Raw genomic sequence first — 17,144 nt, 5'->3', positions numbered from 1 at the left:
TTCACAACCACCTTCCATCCCACCGGCTTTCTGCTCCCTATGACCACCGACTTGCTCTTTTCATCTTTTTTTTCGTTTTTTTTTTTTTTTTTTGGGTTTCATTTTCAGCCTAACAATGGAGGAAAATGTTCCAGTAAGTTCTAAATACTTCTGCATATATTAATTCCTAAGTGCTCTGTGACTAGTAATTAATTGTTCCGTGTTATTCTTTCCAAATTGTAAAAGTGGTTTTGGTCTATTTTCTTTCTCTCTTCATCTTTTTTTTCTGGGTTAGAGGTGGATCTAGGTGGTGGGTAGTCTGGGTTAGAGGTGGGTTTGGGTGGTGGGATGGTCTGGGTTAGAGGTGGGTTTGGGTGGTGGGGTGGTCTGGGTTGGAGGTGGTTAGGGCTGGTGGTGGAGGGGAATGTTAGATTTCTGGGTTTTTTGATTAGGAAGGGGGCTGCCGGAAAAAGGAGGGAAAGACGTGAGGGTGGTGGTAATATTTAAGAGTACAGTTATAATCGAATCCAACAAGCTTCTATATAATATGTTTGATGTTTATATTAGGTTTAACTGGTCAAAATTTTTAAAAGTAAACAGTAAAAGTCAACGTAGCAAATAAATAGAAATAGAGGAAGAAGTAGCCGTACTTTATCTTGACAATTGTCTACTAATTTCTTATCCTCATTTTTTCCCCCCATTTATGTACTCGGGGCCTCGGGGGCGTGCGAGGCAACATGTTATTGTACATTTGTTCTTGAAAACGATTTTTCATTAATTTGAAATGTAAAGTTAAGTACGGTGTTCCTCGCAGAAGAGTACTGTATCATTATGTCTTTCCAAAGTTGATAACGAAACTTTATCGGTATAAACGGATAATATTCTCCTATATTGAGTGCTATTTCGTATGAGTTTCTAAATATTATCTTCGAGCTTTAAGTAAGTTATCATGCACGGACCGATTTTAAAATTGGTAAATTCAAATTATTATATATTAAAAAACGTTCTTATATATGTGTCATATGTTTATAATTGATAAATTCAATGAATTTATGCTGCACATACAATTAGCAGACTCAATAGCAATAAACATCTTCACAACATGTATTAATGTATACCCCTGTCATTACGACATAATGCCATTTCATATAACTTTTTCATCAAACACTTGTTTCACATAAATTACGAGCTTATAAAAATATAAACAACCGTAATTTACTATAACGCTTAATCGGCTAAGTATGTAGTCTATGACCTCGAGTTCAACAAGAAGCATTTTTACTGTGTCGTTACAGAAATGACTGGGCTATTGATGACATCGATATTATTTGAAGAAAATATGTAGTAGAACATAAATTCAATTCTTAAAAATTTGAAATCTTTAATGTTTAACTTATATTTTTAGTAAAAATAGAATTATATTAGTAATTGGGCTCGGGCAATGTCCTGGATTAATACCTGAGATTAACCATTAATTAGTATATATCTATTATATTAGTGAGAAGCGGTTTTGGGTGATAAATTTCACTTTCCCAAAATAGCTCCTCTCCTTTTCTTCTTTTTATTTTAAAAACTACCATCTTTATAAATAAATTAAAAAAAAAAAGCTATTTTCCTATTTTTATTTTTTTTATTTTTTTTTTGTTTATCATTTTTTATTTTTTTTATTGAGAGAAGTCATAACTTATTTAGCCTCCATAACTTCATCAACATATATTTTTTTAATAACTAATTTTTTTTATTCAAAAAAAATTATTAAAAAAAATTCAACAATTTTTAAACCCACTAATTTTTATTTTATATTATTAGAACAAGGAGGATAACATTCCGAAAAAAAAAAAGAAGAGAGAATCGAGCATGATAAATTATTTATATTGCACACGCACGCATCGTGCAGTGGCGGAGCTAGGGTGGGTTCAAGTGGGCTCATTGAACCCACTGATTTTTTGAAAAAAATTAAAAAAAATTTAAAAAAAAAAAAATCAAAATAGGTTTAAATAGAATATTTGTGTATTATATGACAACAAGTAAAGTTGTAGCCCAGTGGTTATTTTTACCTCCCATCACACAAGAGTTTGTGGGTTCAAAACCCATAACTCACACTTTTTTTAATTTTGTTTCCTGAGCTTTTCCTGCTTCCAGCTTTCCTCTTCCTCATTCCCCCAAATTGCAAAACCCTAACTTCTTCCTCCTTCTCTTAATCTCTTCCCGTTCTTCCTCCTTCAGTCCTTCTCTTCCCGTTCTTCCTCCTTCTCTTCCCGGCGCAACACGGCAGCAGTCAGCAGAACGCCAGAACACGGTGGCAGCGGCAGCGCACCAGCCACTCACCCAACAGGCCAGCAGACCCACCGTCGTCCGTCACAGCACTGCCAGCCTCACAGCCGTGTATCGGTGTATGTAGGTAAGTGAATTTGGGGATTTTTTTTTTGCAAATGTAATTTACTTCTCAATTTGGGGATTTTTTTTTGCTAAATCATTGAATACTTGAAATTCATATGCTAAATAGCTAATATACATTACGAATTGGAAATTTTTTGTAAATTGCTGAAGTTTGGTTATAATTATCTAATTTACTTCTCAAGTTCTCAAGTCATAAGATTTATAAGGATGATCGCGTGAAGGCTATTACTGTCATGTCTACATTTGAATCATTTGAATTTGTATTTATGATACATTTGATGTCCGAAATATTTGGGATTACTGATAAATTGTGTCAAGCTCTGCAAAAGGGGGACCAAGATATTGTTAATGCCATGACATATGTTAAATTGACTAAGGAGGGATTACAACAAATGAGGGACCATGGGTGGGAAGACTTTTTACATCTTGTGGTTTGTTTTTGTGTTAAACATGATGTAGAAGTTCCTACTATGGATGATATGTATGTTCCTCGTGGAAGGTCAAGACGCTTCTTTGCCAAAGTTTCAAATCTTCATCGATTTCGGGTAGAAATATTTATAAGTGTCATTGATTTACAACTCCAAGAGCTCAATAGTAGATTTGATGAAGAAAATATGGAGTTACTTATTTGTGTGTCATGCTTAAACCCGATCAATTCATTTGCGGCATTTGATATGCAAAAGTTGTTGAGACTTGCTGAATTATATCCCAAAGAGTTTCCAACTAATGATATGACGATGACTGCACTTCGTCATGACCTTCAATTTTATATTAATGATGTGCGCCAAGATGCAAAGTTTGGAGACTTGAAGGGTATTCATGAGCTTTCTATGATGCTTGTTGAAACAAATAAGCATACTACTTACAACTTAGTTTACTTGCTTATAAGACTAGCATTGATCCTTCCGGTTGCAACTGCAAGCGTGGAACGAGTGTTTTCCTCAATGACATACGTAAAAAATAAGTTGCGAAATAGTATGGGTGATCAACTATTGAATGATAATTTAGTCACTTTTCTTGAAAGAGATTTATTTTCAAGAGTTAGTGATGATGATGTATTGGAACGCTTCCAAAGTATGAAGACTCGAAGAATGCTTCTGTAGTCTTTTTTTTTTTCATTTTCTATGTGTAATCTATTTGTAATCTATAGTTTGAACTTATTTATGTACTGAATATTTAATTATTGTATTTTTATTCCTTTGTTAATTATGATTTCAAATTTTGGAAGTTTCGAACCCACACTTCGAAAATCCTGGTGACGCCACTGGCATCGTGTGTGTCTCTTAGCTTGTATATTTAATTTATGACTCAATCTTCATATAATTAAATTTTTTATTCACATTTTCATTCACTACATATTAATATTTGGTTTTGAAATGATAACACAAACAATGGCATTAGAGGTTACATGTTAAGACATTTAATGTTAGAATTAGAGGTTACATGTTCGAATCTTGTATGGATAAATATTTATTTTTTAGTTGATGACAAAAAATGAAAAACAAATGGGGGAGAGTGTCACATAGTTTATTTAAAACGGTAATTAATTTATACTACTTAAAAGTTCCGCTTGATAATTTGGCTTTTTGTGAGATAATCATGTCTTGGAGGAAAAAAAAACGTTTAGATACAGGGGATCACCTTTTGTTAAAGAGAGATGAATAATTGCCGTCCATTCATGCATATATCGAGTAGATGACTACGTACCTCACTCGCATCTCAATAGCCTATATAAAGGAACTTAGGATTGCACCAAAGTTCATCACATAAGCAATTCTTTTTCTAATATCTTAACCCTTAATTAATCAATCTCAGCTTGAACAAAAAATTTCTCTTTGGCTAGCGAGATGTGGGGAGTAAAATTGGGAGTGTTGGTGCTAGGGCTTCTAGTTTTGGTGCCCGATCAATCCACACAATTGAACATTGATCACCCTCTCCATAGTGTTGTCCAAAACATTAATCTCGAATTCGGCCCATTTTTAGGGCTGGTAATCTCTAGTGGTAGAGACGAGAACGTCCTTACAAACTCTACTTATTTCACCCCTCACAAACCTATTCCTTCCCTCACTATTTCTGGTACTTCATCCCTCTCCGGCCTTTCGAATTTCAGACACATACTTAACTAGGTTATTATAACCGTAAAAAATCATACAAAGTACTCCCTCTATTTCGTAATAATCGCAACAGTAGGGTTGGCACGAAGTTTTAGGAAAATTATAGGATGGAGACCAAAAAAAGAATTATTTAATGTAATGTATAGTTAGTGGAGATATATGAATTGTTAGTAGGAAAGAGAAATAATAATAATAAAAAAAAAGTAGTGTAAGTGGGTTTGGTAAGAAAGAGAAATAATAAAATATTTGTGGTTCCTTACCAAATAAGGAAGTATTATTGCAATTATTATGAAATAGATGGAAAAAAAAGTATTGCGATTATTATGAAACGGATGAAGTAATACTTAGAACATAATTACGACGTATCTTAATTAAGATCAAACAATGTTTTATTTAAAAAATATTATTTTCTTGTTATTTACTTCTTTGTATTTTAAATTGTTTATGCAGGAAGAAAATTCAACTTTGGGAAGTTCCAAGGCGTACCGGCAATCTATGTTCTTGCTGGGGAGCCATTGGTGAGAAAAATTTGGCAACCTTTTTTTGTTATATATATATATTTTCGGGTTTCATATATATACATATAACTACATACATACGTACTATGATTACTATCTATACTAAATTACTAACAATTTTTGGTGTTTGAAAACTTAGGCAAATGTAGGAGCGACCGTGCAACTTCTTGTCGATTTATTCCCTCTCTATGGTATTGTACACTATGGATCTGCTGCAACTGTAACCCACAAGGTGTTAATTGGAGATGTTGTTGCGCCCTCACAAGTGGCCTTCACCGGTTCATGGAGGTGGCATGTCGGTATTTCGTGAAATTGGATTAATTATATACAGAATAATAGATTAGCCGATTGAAATGGATTATCAATTTTTCAGATAATCAACTCTGTGAATTTTGGGAGGGGTTTTGAAATTGAGAGGAATGAATATATGAAATATAGGACATTTATCTATGAAAATGCAAACTTTGATGGACATATGGATTTAATTAATGTTAGCAAGAGTTGTTATGTTTGGAAACAAGAGAGATTTTTCAGTTACATGCATGCTTTGCTCGAGAAGAAGAAGCAAAAGTGGGCCCTTTGATGATTTGGGCCCTGTGCTTGAGACATTTGAATTGGATGGGAGGAGTAGAGGAAAGACTATAGGTACATAGTATACTTGAACCTGGACTCATTTCATATGTATAATAATTTGAAATAAGTCTCATACTCTCGTTTAAATCTTATAAAAATTCACTTACTTTCTTTGTATTTATATAAATACATCACTTTAAATATCACACATGTCAATGCATAATTTTGACCATTAATTTTCTTTTTTTTTTCGGGACAAAGACCATTAATATCTTAATTTTTCATTAATTCATTAACTTATAAAATTAGAAAATTGGCTTAAATTAATACCAACTATTAACGTTGTGTACAAAATAATACAATCTCAACTATTTGCTATCAACAGTATAACTTTTTGTATTATATGTGCAAAATGGTACGCCAGCTACCAAAGAAGACATTTTAAGGAATATTTCGTTCATATTCAATAATATATTATTTTTATTATTATTTTTTAATATTAAAGCATTTGATTTCAAAATACATTTATGTAAATAATTCCATCTTACCCAAATTTTTCTAATGATTTTTTTTTACTATCAAACAAAAGTAAATAGGGTATTTAAATGCATATTATATTGATATAATTAGTTTCAAAAATGTATTAAGAACCAAAATTAACGTAATATTTTCTTTGTTTTTTATACTTACAACACACCTTTTGACATGTTAAGCTATTTGAAAAAATGATTGGACTATGTAAGCGGATAAATTATGCTATAAGTTTTAATCGTAGCAACTTAACACTTTCTTCTTCATTTTTTAAACATGACATTCTTCTTATTGGTGGTAAAATTTTGTTGATTAATTTGTCCGTTTATCAAGTCTAATATCTCTCTTAAAATATGTGTCATGTCAAATTAGTGTGTTATTGTAAATAAAAATGTAGGAATTATGTATTTTGGAAAAAAATTTAATAATTACTAGTGTAAAAATAATATAATAATAAATATGGACGAAATATTTCTCGAGATGCCTTCTCCGATGGGTGGCGTACCATTTTGCACATATATTACAAAAGGTGGTGCCGTTGAAACTTGAAAACAAATAACTGAGGTCGTATTATTTTGCACCCACCGCTAATAGTTGAGATTATTTTAAGCTAATTTTCCTATAAAATTTGATGTAATGAAAATTTAATACTCCGTATACGAATAAATGAATAATACAAAAGTCAAAGGTTTAGCTTAGGTGCTCAATTTTTATTTTTTAAATTTTTTATTTACAGTATTTTTATTTATTTATTTGTTTAAAAGAGTTGCAAGAGCAGTTAAGTGGAAGGGGTTTAATCTCATGCATGATGCATGGGTACATTCATATTTCATAATGAACCTAGACGCTTAGTTGACCTAGTACCCTAAAATCCCTAATCTAACTCTACTAAATTGAATTAAAAAAAGGACAACTACTAAGACAGAAATAATAGAATAAAATATAATTGTAATTTATCCACGTGAGCCAATTGAGTAAGAGATTCTAGTAGTGTCTGAGAGAAATATGTAACGACCACACATATAATGCCATATTACCAGTGGCGGACCCAGGAATTTCCGACTGGTGAGTCACAATCGATAATCAAGTATCTAAAAAAAAAAATTTACCGAACAACCAAATAATAGTACTAAAAAATACATCCAAATATTCAAAACAGTACAAAATACAACCAAATGTATGTGGAAGATTAGCAAATTCATGTTCACAATCGATAATCAAGTATCCTCTTTCCTGGATCTTGTGGAAGATTAGCAAATTCATGTTCACTTAATCTTTCACCAAAGATTGGGGCATTAGGAGAACATTGGCCTTGTTCATTTTGAGGGGAATTTTGAGTGGAATAATTAGATGGAGATGAATGTTGTTCACTTTCTTGAGGTGGACATATAGTTTGTTCACTCTGTTGAGGTGGAGATATAGTTTGTTCATTTTGTGTGGGATGTGGAAGAGAAGTTGAAGTAGGATTCTTTTTAGCAAAGAAGCTAGTAATGTTTTGCAGTTCATTTGGAGTGCGTTTTCTCTTCATTCTGAAATTTGAATAAATAATCAACTAAAGCAAGCAAAATTCCCCAGAAAAATTATTTACAAAGATCATTTTACCAAACAAACCACAATTCACATAATCACATATTCACATGGTCAAAAAGGTTCAAACTTCATCTAAAACCCAACAACATTATTACATTAAGGTCATTACTCATTAACAAAAGGTTCAAAGTTTACCAAACAAACAAGTGATTGAAGACTTGAAGTGAACAACTAACAAATCAACCAAAGTTTAATAGAATTAACTAATTAGACTTGATTAAATTGAAGATTAGAATTTTAAACTAAAAATTAGAAATCAACTTACTAGCAAAATGAGAATAGGAGATTAGACTTTAGAAGAAGCGACGAAGCGAAGAGCGGTGAGCGCAGAGCACGCTCTCGACTCTCGAGCAGTGGAGCAGGGCAGCAGGCGACTGCCGACTAGGCGAGCAGCAGGCCAGCAGGCAGTATCACAGCTTGAACAATTAACAAATTCACCATTTCACAGCTTGAAATCACAAGCTCACAGGGCAGCAGGCCAGCATCACAGCATCACAGCTTGAACAAGTATGTAAAGTGTCAATTGTCAAACATTTCACAAATTCACCATTCAGAATTTCATTGAACAATTCACAAAATCACAACAATTAGGGATTATTGAAATTGAGTTGATTATTGAACAATTGAGTTGATTATTGAACAATTAGGGATTTAGGGTTCAAAGAATCAAATTTAGTATTACTAATTCATAACTAACAAGTAATATCAATTATCAACAATTAAACAAATTTAGATGAAGACTAAGTTAATTAATTAATTTATGCGAAGAGGAACTGAGGAAGACGAAGAGGAACTAAAGTGTCAAACATTTCACAAATTCACCATTCAGAATTTCATTGAACAATTCACAAAATCACAACAATATATAACAAAATTAACAATTAACAATAATCAGTACTCAGTAGGCGTCTAGGCAGCGTCTAGGGCCACTGGGCGTCTAGCGATTAGCGAAGCAATCAAGCAATTATCAAGACAATCAAGTTATCAAGTTATCAACAATTAAACAAATTTAGATGAAGACTAACTGAGGAAGACGAAGAGGAAGACTAACCTCACCTGAATTTATGCGAAGAGGAAGACGAAGGGTCGAAGGCACGAACTGCGAGTCTGCGAAGAGGAACTGACTAACTGAGGAGTGAGGAAGATGCTTACTTGCGAAGTTGCGAGTTGCGAACTGCGAAGAGGAGGACTGGAGGAGGCGATTATGGAGGTGAATAGGTGATTGATGATGGCGAAGGATTGAAGCCTTGAAGGGAATTAGGGAAGAGGCGAATTGGCTAGGGCATGAAGGATTGAAGGCCATGAACTGAAATACTGAATTCGTGAATTTGGGAAAACTGATTTTTTTTTTTTTTTTTTTTTTTTTTTTAAAATTAACTTAAAATTTTTTTTTGGGCCTGGTGAGTCACTTGACCCACCAGGTCTAAGCCCAAGTCCGCCACTGCATATTACCATGTGTACATTTTAGTACCAATCATCTATCGCTCGTTAATGTCTTATCTTGTCACTGCCTAACTTGTCTTCACTTTTGAGCACTACGTCTTTAGAATTTATTTCTTCCTAAATAGACCGTGATAATTTATATTTAAAAAAGATTAAATAAATAAATAAATATATAAAACGAGAAGAATTATAGAGATGAAAGGAGTAATAAGCATGGAGTATAACTTGAACATTAATGAAATGTAATGGAGTGAATTAAAGCTCAAAGAGAACTTATTTGTATATTGATAAGTCGCATATATTTATTTATATTCTTATTGTCATCATAATAATAGTTGTAATATTAACATTTTTGATAATTTTCTCTATCTTTCTTCCAAAGTAGATCCTTTTTTTTCCTTAAAAATTGTGTTAAATAATACTGATATTGTGAGGGGTGAAGTAAGTTGAGTATATGTCAATAAAGTATATGTCACTTTAATTAATCTCAACAACACTTTTTCATTGTTGTTCCAATAATTGTAGAATTTTTTGTTTGTTTATTTAATAGGCAAACTCTTAACAAAGATTTTCTTAAGAAAAACACTTTTAACAAAGATATTCGTTCCATCCGTATCATAATTGTTATATATTTAAAGTCATTTATTTATGTCTAATTGTGTTTTGAAAAGTGTAAACTTGTTTCATATTTTAATATAATAAAAACGAAGCAAGTACTATAATAAAATGATACTCGCATCATTTTGATTTTGATACAATTTATATGACTACATTTTTATTATGTTACTAATATAAAAAAAATCAAATGCAATTGTGTATGTAATATGATGTTCGATTGGTTTTAATGTGTATTTTCTAAAAAAAAAGTCATAATTTTTATAAGTACAGAATTGCATATAATTAAGGGCAGAATTGACACGTGTCTCTGTTAAATTATTGCGATTATTTCAAAATGGAGGAAAAGTATCAAATTGCCCGTTTATGGCAAGTTCTTTTACTACCTTAGGGATTGTTACCTTATAGTAATTTTTTTCCCTTCATTGATTGAGAGAGATCAATAATTGTCACCCATTCATGCATAGATGACTACGTACATTACTCATCTCAACAGTCTATAAAAGGGCACTTAGGATTGCACCAAAGTTCATCACACAACCAATACTTCTTATAAATCCTTCCTTAATTAATTAGTCTTAGCTTGAACAAAAAATTCTCTATGGCTAGTGAGATGTGGGGAGTGAAATTGGCAGTGCTGGTGCTAGGGCTCCTTGTTTTGGTGCCCGAATCCACGCAATTGAACGTCGACCACCCTCTCTTTAGTGTTGTTCAGAAGATTAACATTGAATCCGGCCCATTTTTAGGGCTGGTCATCTCTAGTGGAAGAGATGAGAAATTCCTCAAAAACTCAACTTACTTCACCCCTCACAAATCTATCCCGTCCTTAACTATTTCCGGTACGCTTCCCTCTCCGGCCTTTCGATAAGTAAATTAAATTGGTTAACCTAAATATATGTTATGTTGTATGTTATGAACATTAAACTTGGAACATAATAACTAAAGAACAAAAAATGTTTTAAATTTTTTTTTGTTCCTTAAATTAAATTGATTAACCTTTGTATTTTAAAATAATGCTTATGCAGGAAGAAAATTCAACATCGGGAAGTTCAATGACGTACCAGCAATCTATGTTTTAGCTGGGGAGCCATTGGTGAGAAAATATGCAAATCTTTTACGGAGTATATATCTTCAGTTTCATATACGTACATATATATAAGACTATAAGTAAATGCTTTATCTACGAAATTACTAACTTATCTTGATGATTGGAAACTTAGGCCAATGTAGGAGTGACCGTGCAAATTCTTATAGATACATTCCGTATCTCGGGGATCATCAACTATGGATCTTCTGCAACTGTAAGCAACAAGGTGTTCATTACTGATGTTCTTGTGCCCTCACAAGTCGCCTACACCGGTTCCTGGACGTGGGAGGTTAGTACTTCGTTCTATATCTCCAAGCCTTGACTAATGGGATCGAATTTGATGACTAACAAAAAAACTGATGAGAACAAGATTAATCGAGTTATCTAATTACCTTTGAAATGTATGCCATGCATGCATGATATAAATCATATAATTGTGTATAAAACAACGAACATCATTTGTGTATGTTATTGTATCAACAGAACTAAATTTGCTAATTTTGAATGTTATTTATTTTTTATTGTTATGCTTATGTTGAAATTTGTATAAATAGATGAGTTACATCATTTTACTATGTTTTCCTAGCCGGCCTAGCTATATGTTTATTTGTACATCATCGAATTAAAATTATTGCACAATCTAATTTTTTTTATGACCACGCACTATCATGTAACAATAAATAGATAAGAGAGTAAACTATGCCGGCCAGTCGATTTATATGTTTGTCACGTGGATTAACTCATTCACATGTGGATTATTTTCTATGAATGTGTATAGTTAAGTCGCATGAGTTTATGTATTTAATACGATTGCAGAAGCACAACTCAGTATTGGTCGCCCCAAGTTTGGATTTTGGAAGATACAATTTGCCGGAAGCGGGAGATAATGCATTGGGTAGTGTTCATTACCAATCAGTGCCAATCTACACATCAACAAGCTCAAAGCAGAAGAAAGCCTTGTTTATTAACGTCCACTCTGACTGGGTTAAGCTTGCATCTGAAATCAATTACGGTGAGCGTCCTACGGTCCACATCGGTCCCGACGTTAAAATTGGTTCTGCTGATGTTTACTTGTTGAACGAGGCTTATGCTAAAGCCCTCAACCAAATTCTTGGTGTCTCCGCCGTGGAAACCGAAAGTGCCGCCGTTGTCACGGTCAGTTTCCTCCTTAAAAATTAAATTTAGTAGTATTAATTTCTGCATGGCCCATTCTAGTAGATGGTACCATTTCGACATGAAAGTAACTCCTTTAATTACTATGATAAATACATAGATATTGACATTGATATAATATATATGGTTACAAAGTTATCAAATACGGAGTATGAAGTATGTAAAGAGTCAGATTCAATTAAAATATGTCACAATAAGTCAATAAGGTACTAGACTTTATCCACGTGATATTTTCAAGCAGTTTTATTAGTTATCACATATAATTGAGATCGACAAAGACACTATGTAATTGAAATAGGTACGATAAAAAAGAATTCACATACGTACTAATAGAATTAATTAGATTTCAAGTTTTCGTTATAATTACTATTATGTAGCCATTAAATATATGTACTCCGTAACATTTTGTAAACTTACGGTGCAGACTGCTATCGCAAACGGAGTTCCACACATAGTGTTCCGTGGTGCATCAAACAGGCCTGGAAGTCCATCAGAAACTAGGTTGTCCGAGGTCACTGCCAAAAATGTTCTCAAGACGGTTGCCAAATTCGTTGACGCCGCGTATCCAGTTGCCATCAAGAACTACGCCATGCCCTACTAAGTTTCATGCTTCTGCAGTTTCCTTGTTGTTTGTTTCTTTCTTATTTATTTTCTTCTGGTTTAATTTGAGTAGAATGAAGTTATTTTATCTACTCAGTTACGCTTGTTAATTACTAAAATAAACAGGGGCCAAAAGGGGGGAAGAGAATGATTATTATGTAGTTTGAGCTTTGGGCTAATGTAACACTTGTATTGAGCTTTTGCTTTGGATTAAATTAATCAAGAGCTTCCATTTTGGTCTCAAATTAAAGGAGCGAAGTGCTACTACATAATACCTCCGTTACATATTATGTGCAACTTTAGAATTTTTTATATCTCACAAATAATACCTAAAAGTTGCACATACATATAAATAATACCTAAAAGTTGCACATACATATAAATAATACCTAAAAGTTGCACATAATATGTAACAGAGGTATGTAGTATATAATTGCATGCTTGCATAAATATATTCAAAATCACAAATTTGCTTGCATTGAGTACACAACAATACGGAGTATGTAGTTATTTTACACAATATTGTAAGGATTGATGCTCATATCGATTGAACTTGGGTTATTCCACTATATTATACGGAGTAATTCATCAGAACTACAAAATACGAAATATATGGTAACTTACAGTTAATATTAAGGTGAACACTATTTTATTAATATTTACTTCTTCTGTTCCATGATATATTTCTTATTTCAATTTTTCATGGTCAAATCTTGAAAATTTTGATCAATAATTCTCATTAATATACACACACACACAAAAAAAAAAAAAAAAAAAAAAAAAATTATGTGATCAGATATTGTTAAATTCGTCTCAATGTGTAAATTTATAGTATCAACTTTTTTTATAATCTTTGTTAATATACAACTAAAGATATTGATGATTAATGATATGTCATTAAGGTCATGTAAATAGAAATTGAAAATATATTATGGAACAAAGGGAGTATAATCAGTATATATAATAGCACATTACTAAAAACTAAGAAAAATAAAGATTTTGAAAGTATCGGTGCATCCAACAAAAGCCCATGTTAATATTTTTGTAGAATTTTTCAATTCTTACTTTTTTTCCCTAATTTTTATCTATATGTAGCAATATTTATGACATCAACTAATTAAATTAAAAAGGGTTATTGTTAAAGTTATTAAAATCGGGATTTTACTTTGAATCCGAAGGGGTTATCAGAATCGAATCTTAGAGCTGTAAGATTCTACCGACATGCATAATCAAGACGTCATATCTAAAGTTAATTAAATATAATAAAATTATGAGTTTGAAACCTAATTATTGATAGAAAATAGTTTTTACCGATTAAGCAACCAATAATTGACAATATATATTTATAAATAACTATATAGGCATGTTTTAAACTTGTAAGGATTTCGCTAGTTAAGAGATATATTTAAAATCGGATAGAATCGTAAATCGAATCGTGTGACGTACCTAATTTGTAGGGTGCGGCATGTTTACTCACGTACTTGTATCTTAAAGTCAAAATAAAATCTAAGATCTGGTTCTCTTCACCTTAAACAATAAAATTCCGTTAAAATTAGATTTTAAGAAATAAGAGTAAATCCTCAATTTTGTTCAGAATAGAACAAAATGTACTAGTGAATCAATAAAGATCAAACTCAATCATTTTATTTCTATTAGATGTAATTAGCCACTAAATTCTAATAAGTAAAATTCAATTTAAACTGTAAAATTAATTTCACCTCGCTATTAATCACACTAAGAAAACAAATCTAATATAACAAATACTTCATAAGTGATCCCAGGTCTTATAATGGTCACGAGAACTATTTAAAAGGTAATGGTCAATAATGTCATCAACCTTAAATTTATTTGAGCAAAACTTATTATCATTGATGAAGAAAATGAACATTGTGATTGTTATTGTTTTATACCTTTATGTATGGAATCCCCTTTAAATTGATTTTATCAAATGTAACATACAATCATCAACTTTTTCCCTAATCTTTTACTTTATACGGATTACGGACTCCGTAATATGGAGTACCTATTTTAAGTTTTATTGTACTCCGTATATGGATAGAATGAAATATCTATCTAAATTACCCACGTGTGCAAGTTGAGTGAGAGATTCGAGTACTGTCCATATCCGAAAACGTGAGAGAAATATGTAACGACCGCACATATAATGCCAAGTGTACATTCATCTAGCACCACTCATCAATTATCGTTCGTTAATGTCTAATCATGTCGTCCCAACTCCCTCTGTTTTTCTAAATTTTAAATACCACTGGCATTGAATTTGACCATTAATATTTGTACCACATATATAATTCCTCCGTTTTATAATAATCATTATACTTTGACCGGCATATATGTCGATGCACAATTTTAAAAATTAATATTTATAATTATATCATTAAAAAGTATTAAAAACTTGATCAAATGCAATGCAAATATACATAAAAACTAATCCAAAAACATATTTATGATAATATATATTTTTTATAAATTGATAAAAAAAATAGAGTCAAAGTAAACATATAAATAGTGCAAAAGTTAAAGTGTTGCGATTATTATGAATTGGAGGGACTATAGATGAATTGAATTTGTTAATATATTACCTTGTGTAAGTGAATAAAAAAATAATCATGGAAAATAAAGGATGTGGTAAGAGAGGAATTATAAAAACCAATGAGTGTAATGGGAGTGGAGATTATGTGTAGAGAGAGATTTATTGAAATAGTGTACTACCTTTGATCCGATTCAATTTACTTGCAATGGACGATGTTTAGTGTACTACCTTCTATCCGATTCAATTTACTTGCAATGGACGATGTGACATTCACCAAAATTTAGTTAAAATTTATTTATGAGTGATAACTGAAGAGAGTAAAATAAAGTTGTATGTGATGAGAAGATAGATAAAAAGAAATGACAAGTAAAAAATGAAAAAATCATTGTTGCAAATAATTTGTAATATTCATTTATATTAAATGTTGCAATTAAATTGAACGGAGGTAGTAATATATTTCCATTTGTAAAAGTGTTCCTTTAAAAACACGACCATGCACTTTAAAAAATGATGCGTTTACAAAAATAACAACGAAGGGAGTACCTCCGTTCTTCTTGCGCACTAGTGCATTACGACAACGTACTCCCTCCTCTCTAAAATTTCATTTTGTCTGGACAATAATCTCCCAAAAAAAAAAAAAGAAAAAAAGAACTCCATAGTTTCTAGAGATAGAAAAAGTAGCATATATATATTTTCTCCGTTTCAATCAATCGTAACAATTTGTTTTTCGCACGATATAGATACATGCTATAATGCGAAAATTTATTGTGATTTTTGTACGTAATTTTAGTCAAATAAGGTTTTGTTTGATTCGTCTTGATATACTTTCATAATATCAACTTTATAATTTAATACTCTGTAATATTTTTTACTTGTAAGCTTGTAGGTAAGTGAAGTAATTTTAAGGTTAATTAAACTATATAGACACGTAGTGCGTGAGGCTCTGATTAAGTGATTGATGCAATTAACTGATCAGAAAGGAGAAATTAGTAAACTTTGGATATTTATGAAATAATATGGAGTGACTAACTAAAGCATAAAGGGAACATATTAATACATTATAAATTCATAGAAATGCACATTTATTTACTCAATTTGTCTCAAAATAATTGTAATACATATATTTTTTATTCCAGAGTACGTCCTTTCTTTCTTAGCTTAAAAATATGTCATAATAGTCTATGACAATTTGATAAGACGGAGGCAATAATTGTCGTCAATTGTCAATACAAAGTATGTCGCTTTAATTAATCTCAACCTCGCTTTTTCAATGTTGGTCCAATAGTTGTAGATTTTTTTTTTATTTTTTTTTTTAATTTTTTTTTTGAATTCAATACACAAATTCTTAACACATATTTGATTTGCATTGAGTGAGCCACATCTTACTGTAATAGTCGTCAATTTTACTAGATCTTATACTTCTTTATACATTATGGTTGTGCTATATATGAGCTACAATCAAATAGTACGTCCTAAATGCAGCTGCATTGCCTCTTTATTTGTTCCATATATAAATGTAGAAAACTATCATTAGTGTGATGTACTTTCCATATCATTTCTCTAACTATGATATATATGCTTACCTATTTGTCTCTCTTGTTTCATTATATGGGAGTGTATATGGATTTTAGACCGTCTCTTAATTTTATTACCTAAGCTAATGCTAGTTAGTATGCATTGATGCACTCATCATGCACTTACACCACAGGCCACTCCACTTGAACGTCGAAATTTCAAGTGTATTAAAGAGTGTTGATGATCTCGATCAATTAAGTCGATACACTTCACATTTTGTAATGTAATTAGTATTAATTTTGGGCGTAATTGACATTTTCAAAGAAAGTGTTAAACGTAACTTATTTCCCCCAAATTTTGCTTGTGACTTTCAGGCACGTACAATAAGTGCAACAAGTAACTTAATCATAGGTCATAAATTAGACCTAAGTCAAATTAAATTTTTACGGTGTATA

The 17,144-nt window shown here is 31.6% G+C and overlaps 3 protein-coding genes across 3 annotated transcripts; all 3 read left to right on the top strand.

The window, feature by feature from the left end:
* The first annotated feature begins 115 nt into the window (after window positions 1-115).
* Window positions 116-3,482, top strand: LOC110726485 (zinc finger MYM-type protein 1-like). The gene is made up of 2 exons (XM_021905965.1): window positions 116-133; window positions 2,562-3,482. Exons 1-2 carry the CDS (start codon window positions 116-118, stop codon window positions 3,480-3,482), a joined length of 939 nt encoding a protein of 312 aa, XP_021761657.1.
* Window positions 3,483-4,195: 713 nt separating this feature from the next.
* On the top strand, window positions 4,196-5,467 carry LOC110725635 (bark storage protein A-like). The gene is made up of 3 exons (XM_021905113.1): window positions 4,196-4,455; window positions 4,944-5,011; window positions 5,151-5,467. The coding sequence occupies exons 1-3, from the start codon at window positions 4,227-4,229 to the stop codon at window positions 5,319-5,321; spliced, it is 468 nt and encodes a 155-aa protein (XP_021760805.1). The 5' UTR covers window positions 4,196-4,226; the 3' UTR covers window positions 5,322-5,467.
* Window positions 5,468-10,283: 4,816 nt separating this feature from the next.
* LOC110728925 (bark storage protein A-like) lies at window positions 10,284-12,908 on the top strand. The gene is made up of 5 exons (XM_021908590.1): window positions 10,284-10,602; window positions 10,789-10,856; window positions 10,984-11,139; window positions 11,667-12,005; window positions 12,448-12,908. Exons 1-5 carry the CDS (start codon window positions 10,365-10,367, stop codon window positions 12,622-12,624), a joined length of 978 nt encoding a protein of 325 aa, XP_021764282.1. The 5' UTR covers window positions 10,284-10,364; the 3' UTR covers window positions 12,625-12,908.
* Window positions 12,909-17,144: the final 4,236 nt, after the last annotated feature.

Source organism: Chenopodium quinoa, unplaced genomic scaffold (genome assembly GCF_001683475.1).
Source record: "Chenopodium quinoa cultivar QQ74 unplaced genomic scaffold, ASM168347v1, whole genome shotgun sequence".
In the NCBI taxonomy this organism is placed as follows: domain Eukaryota; kingdom Viridiplantae; phylum Streptophyta; class Magnoliopsida; order Caryophyllales; family Amaranthaceae; genus Chenopodium; species Chenopodium quinoa.
The sequence above is the reverse complement of the archived record's forward strand: the minus strand, read 5'-3'. Positions and strand labels throughout refer to the sequence as shown.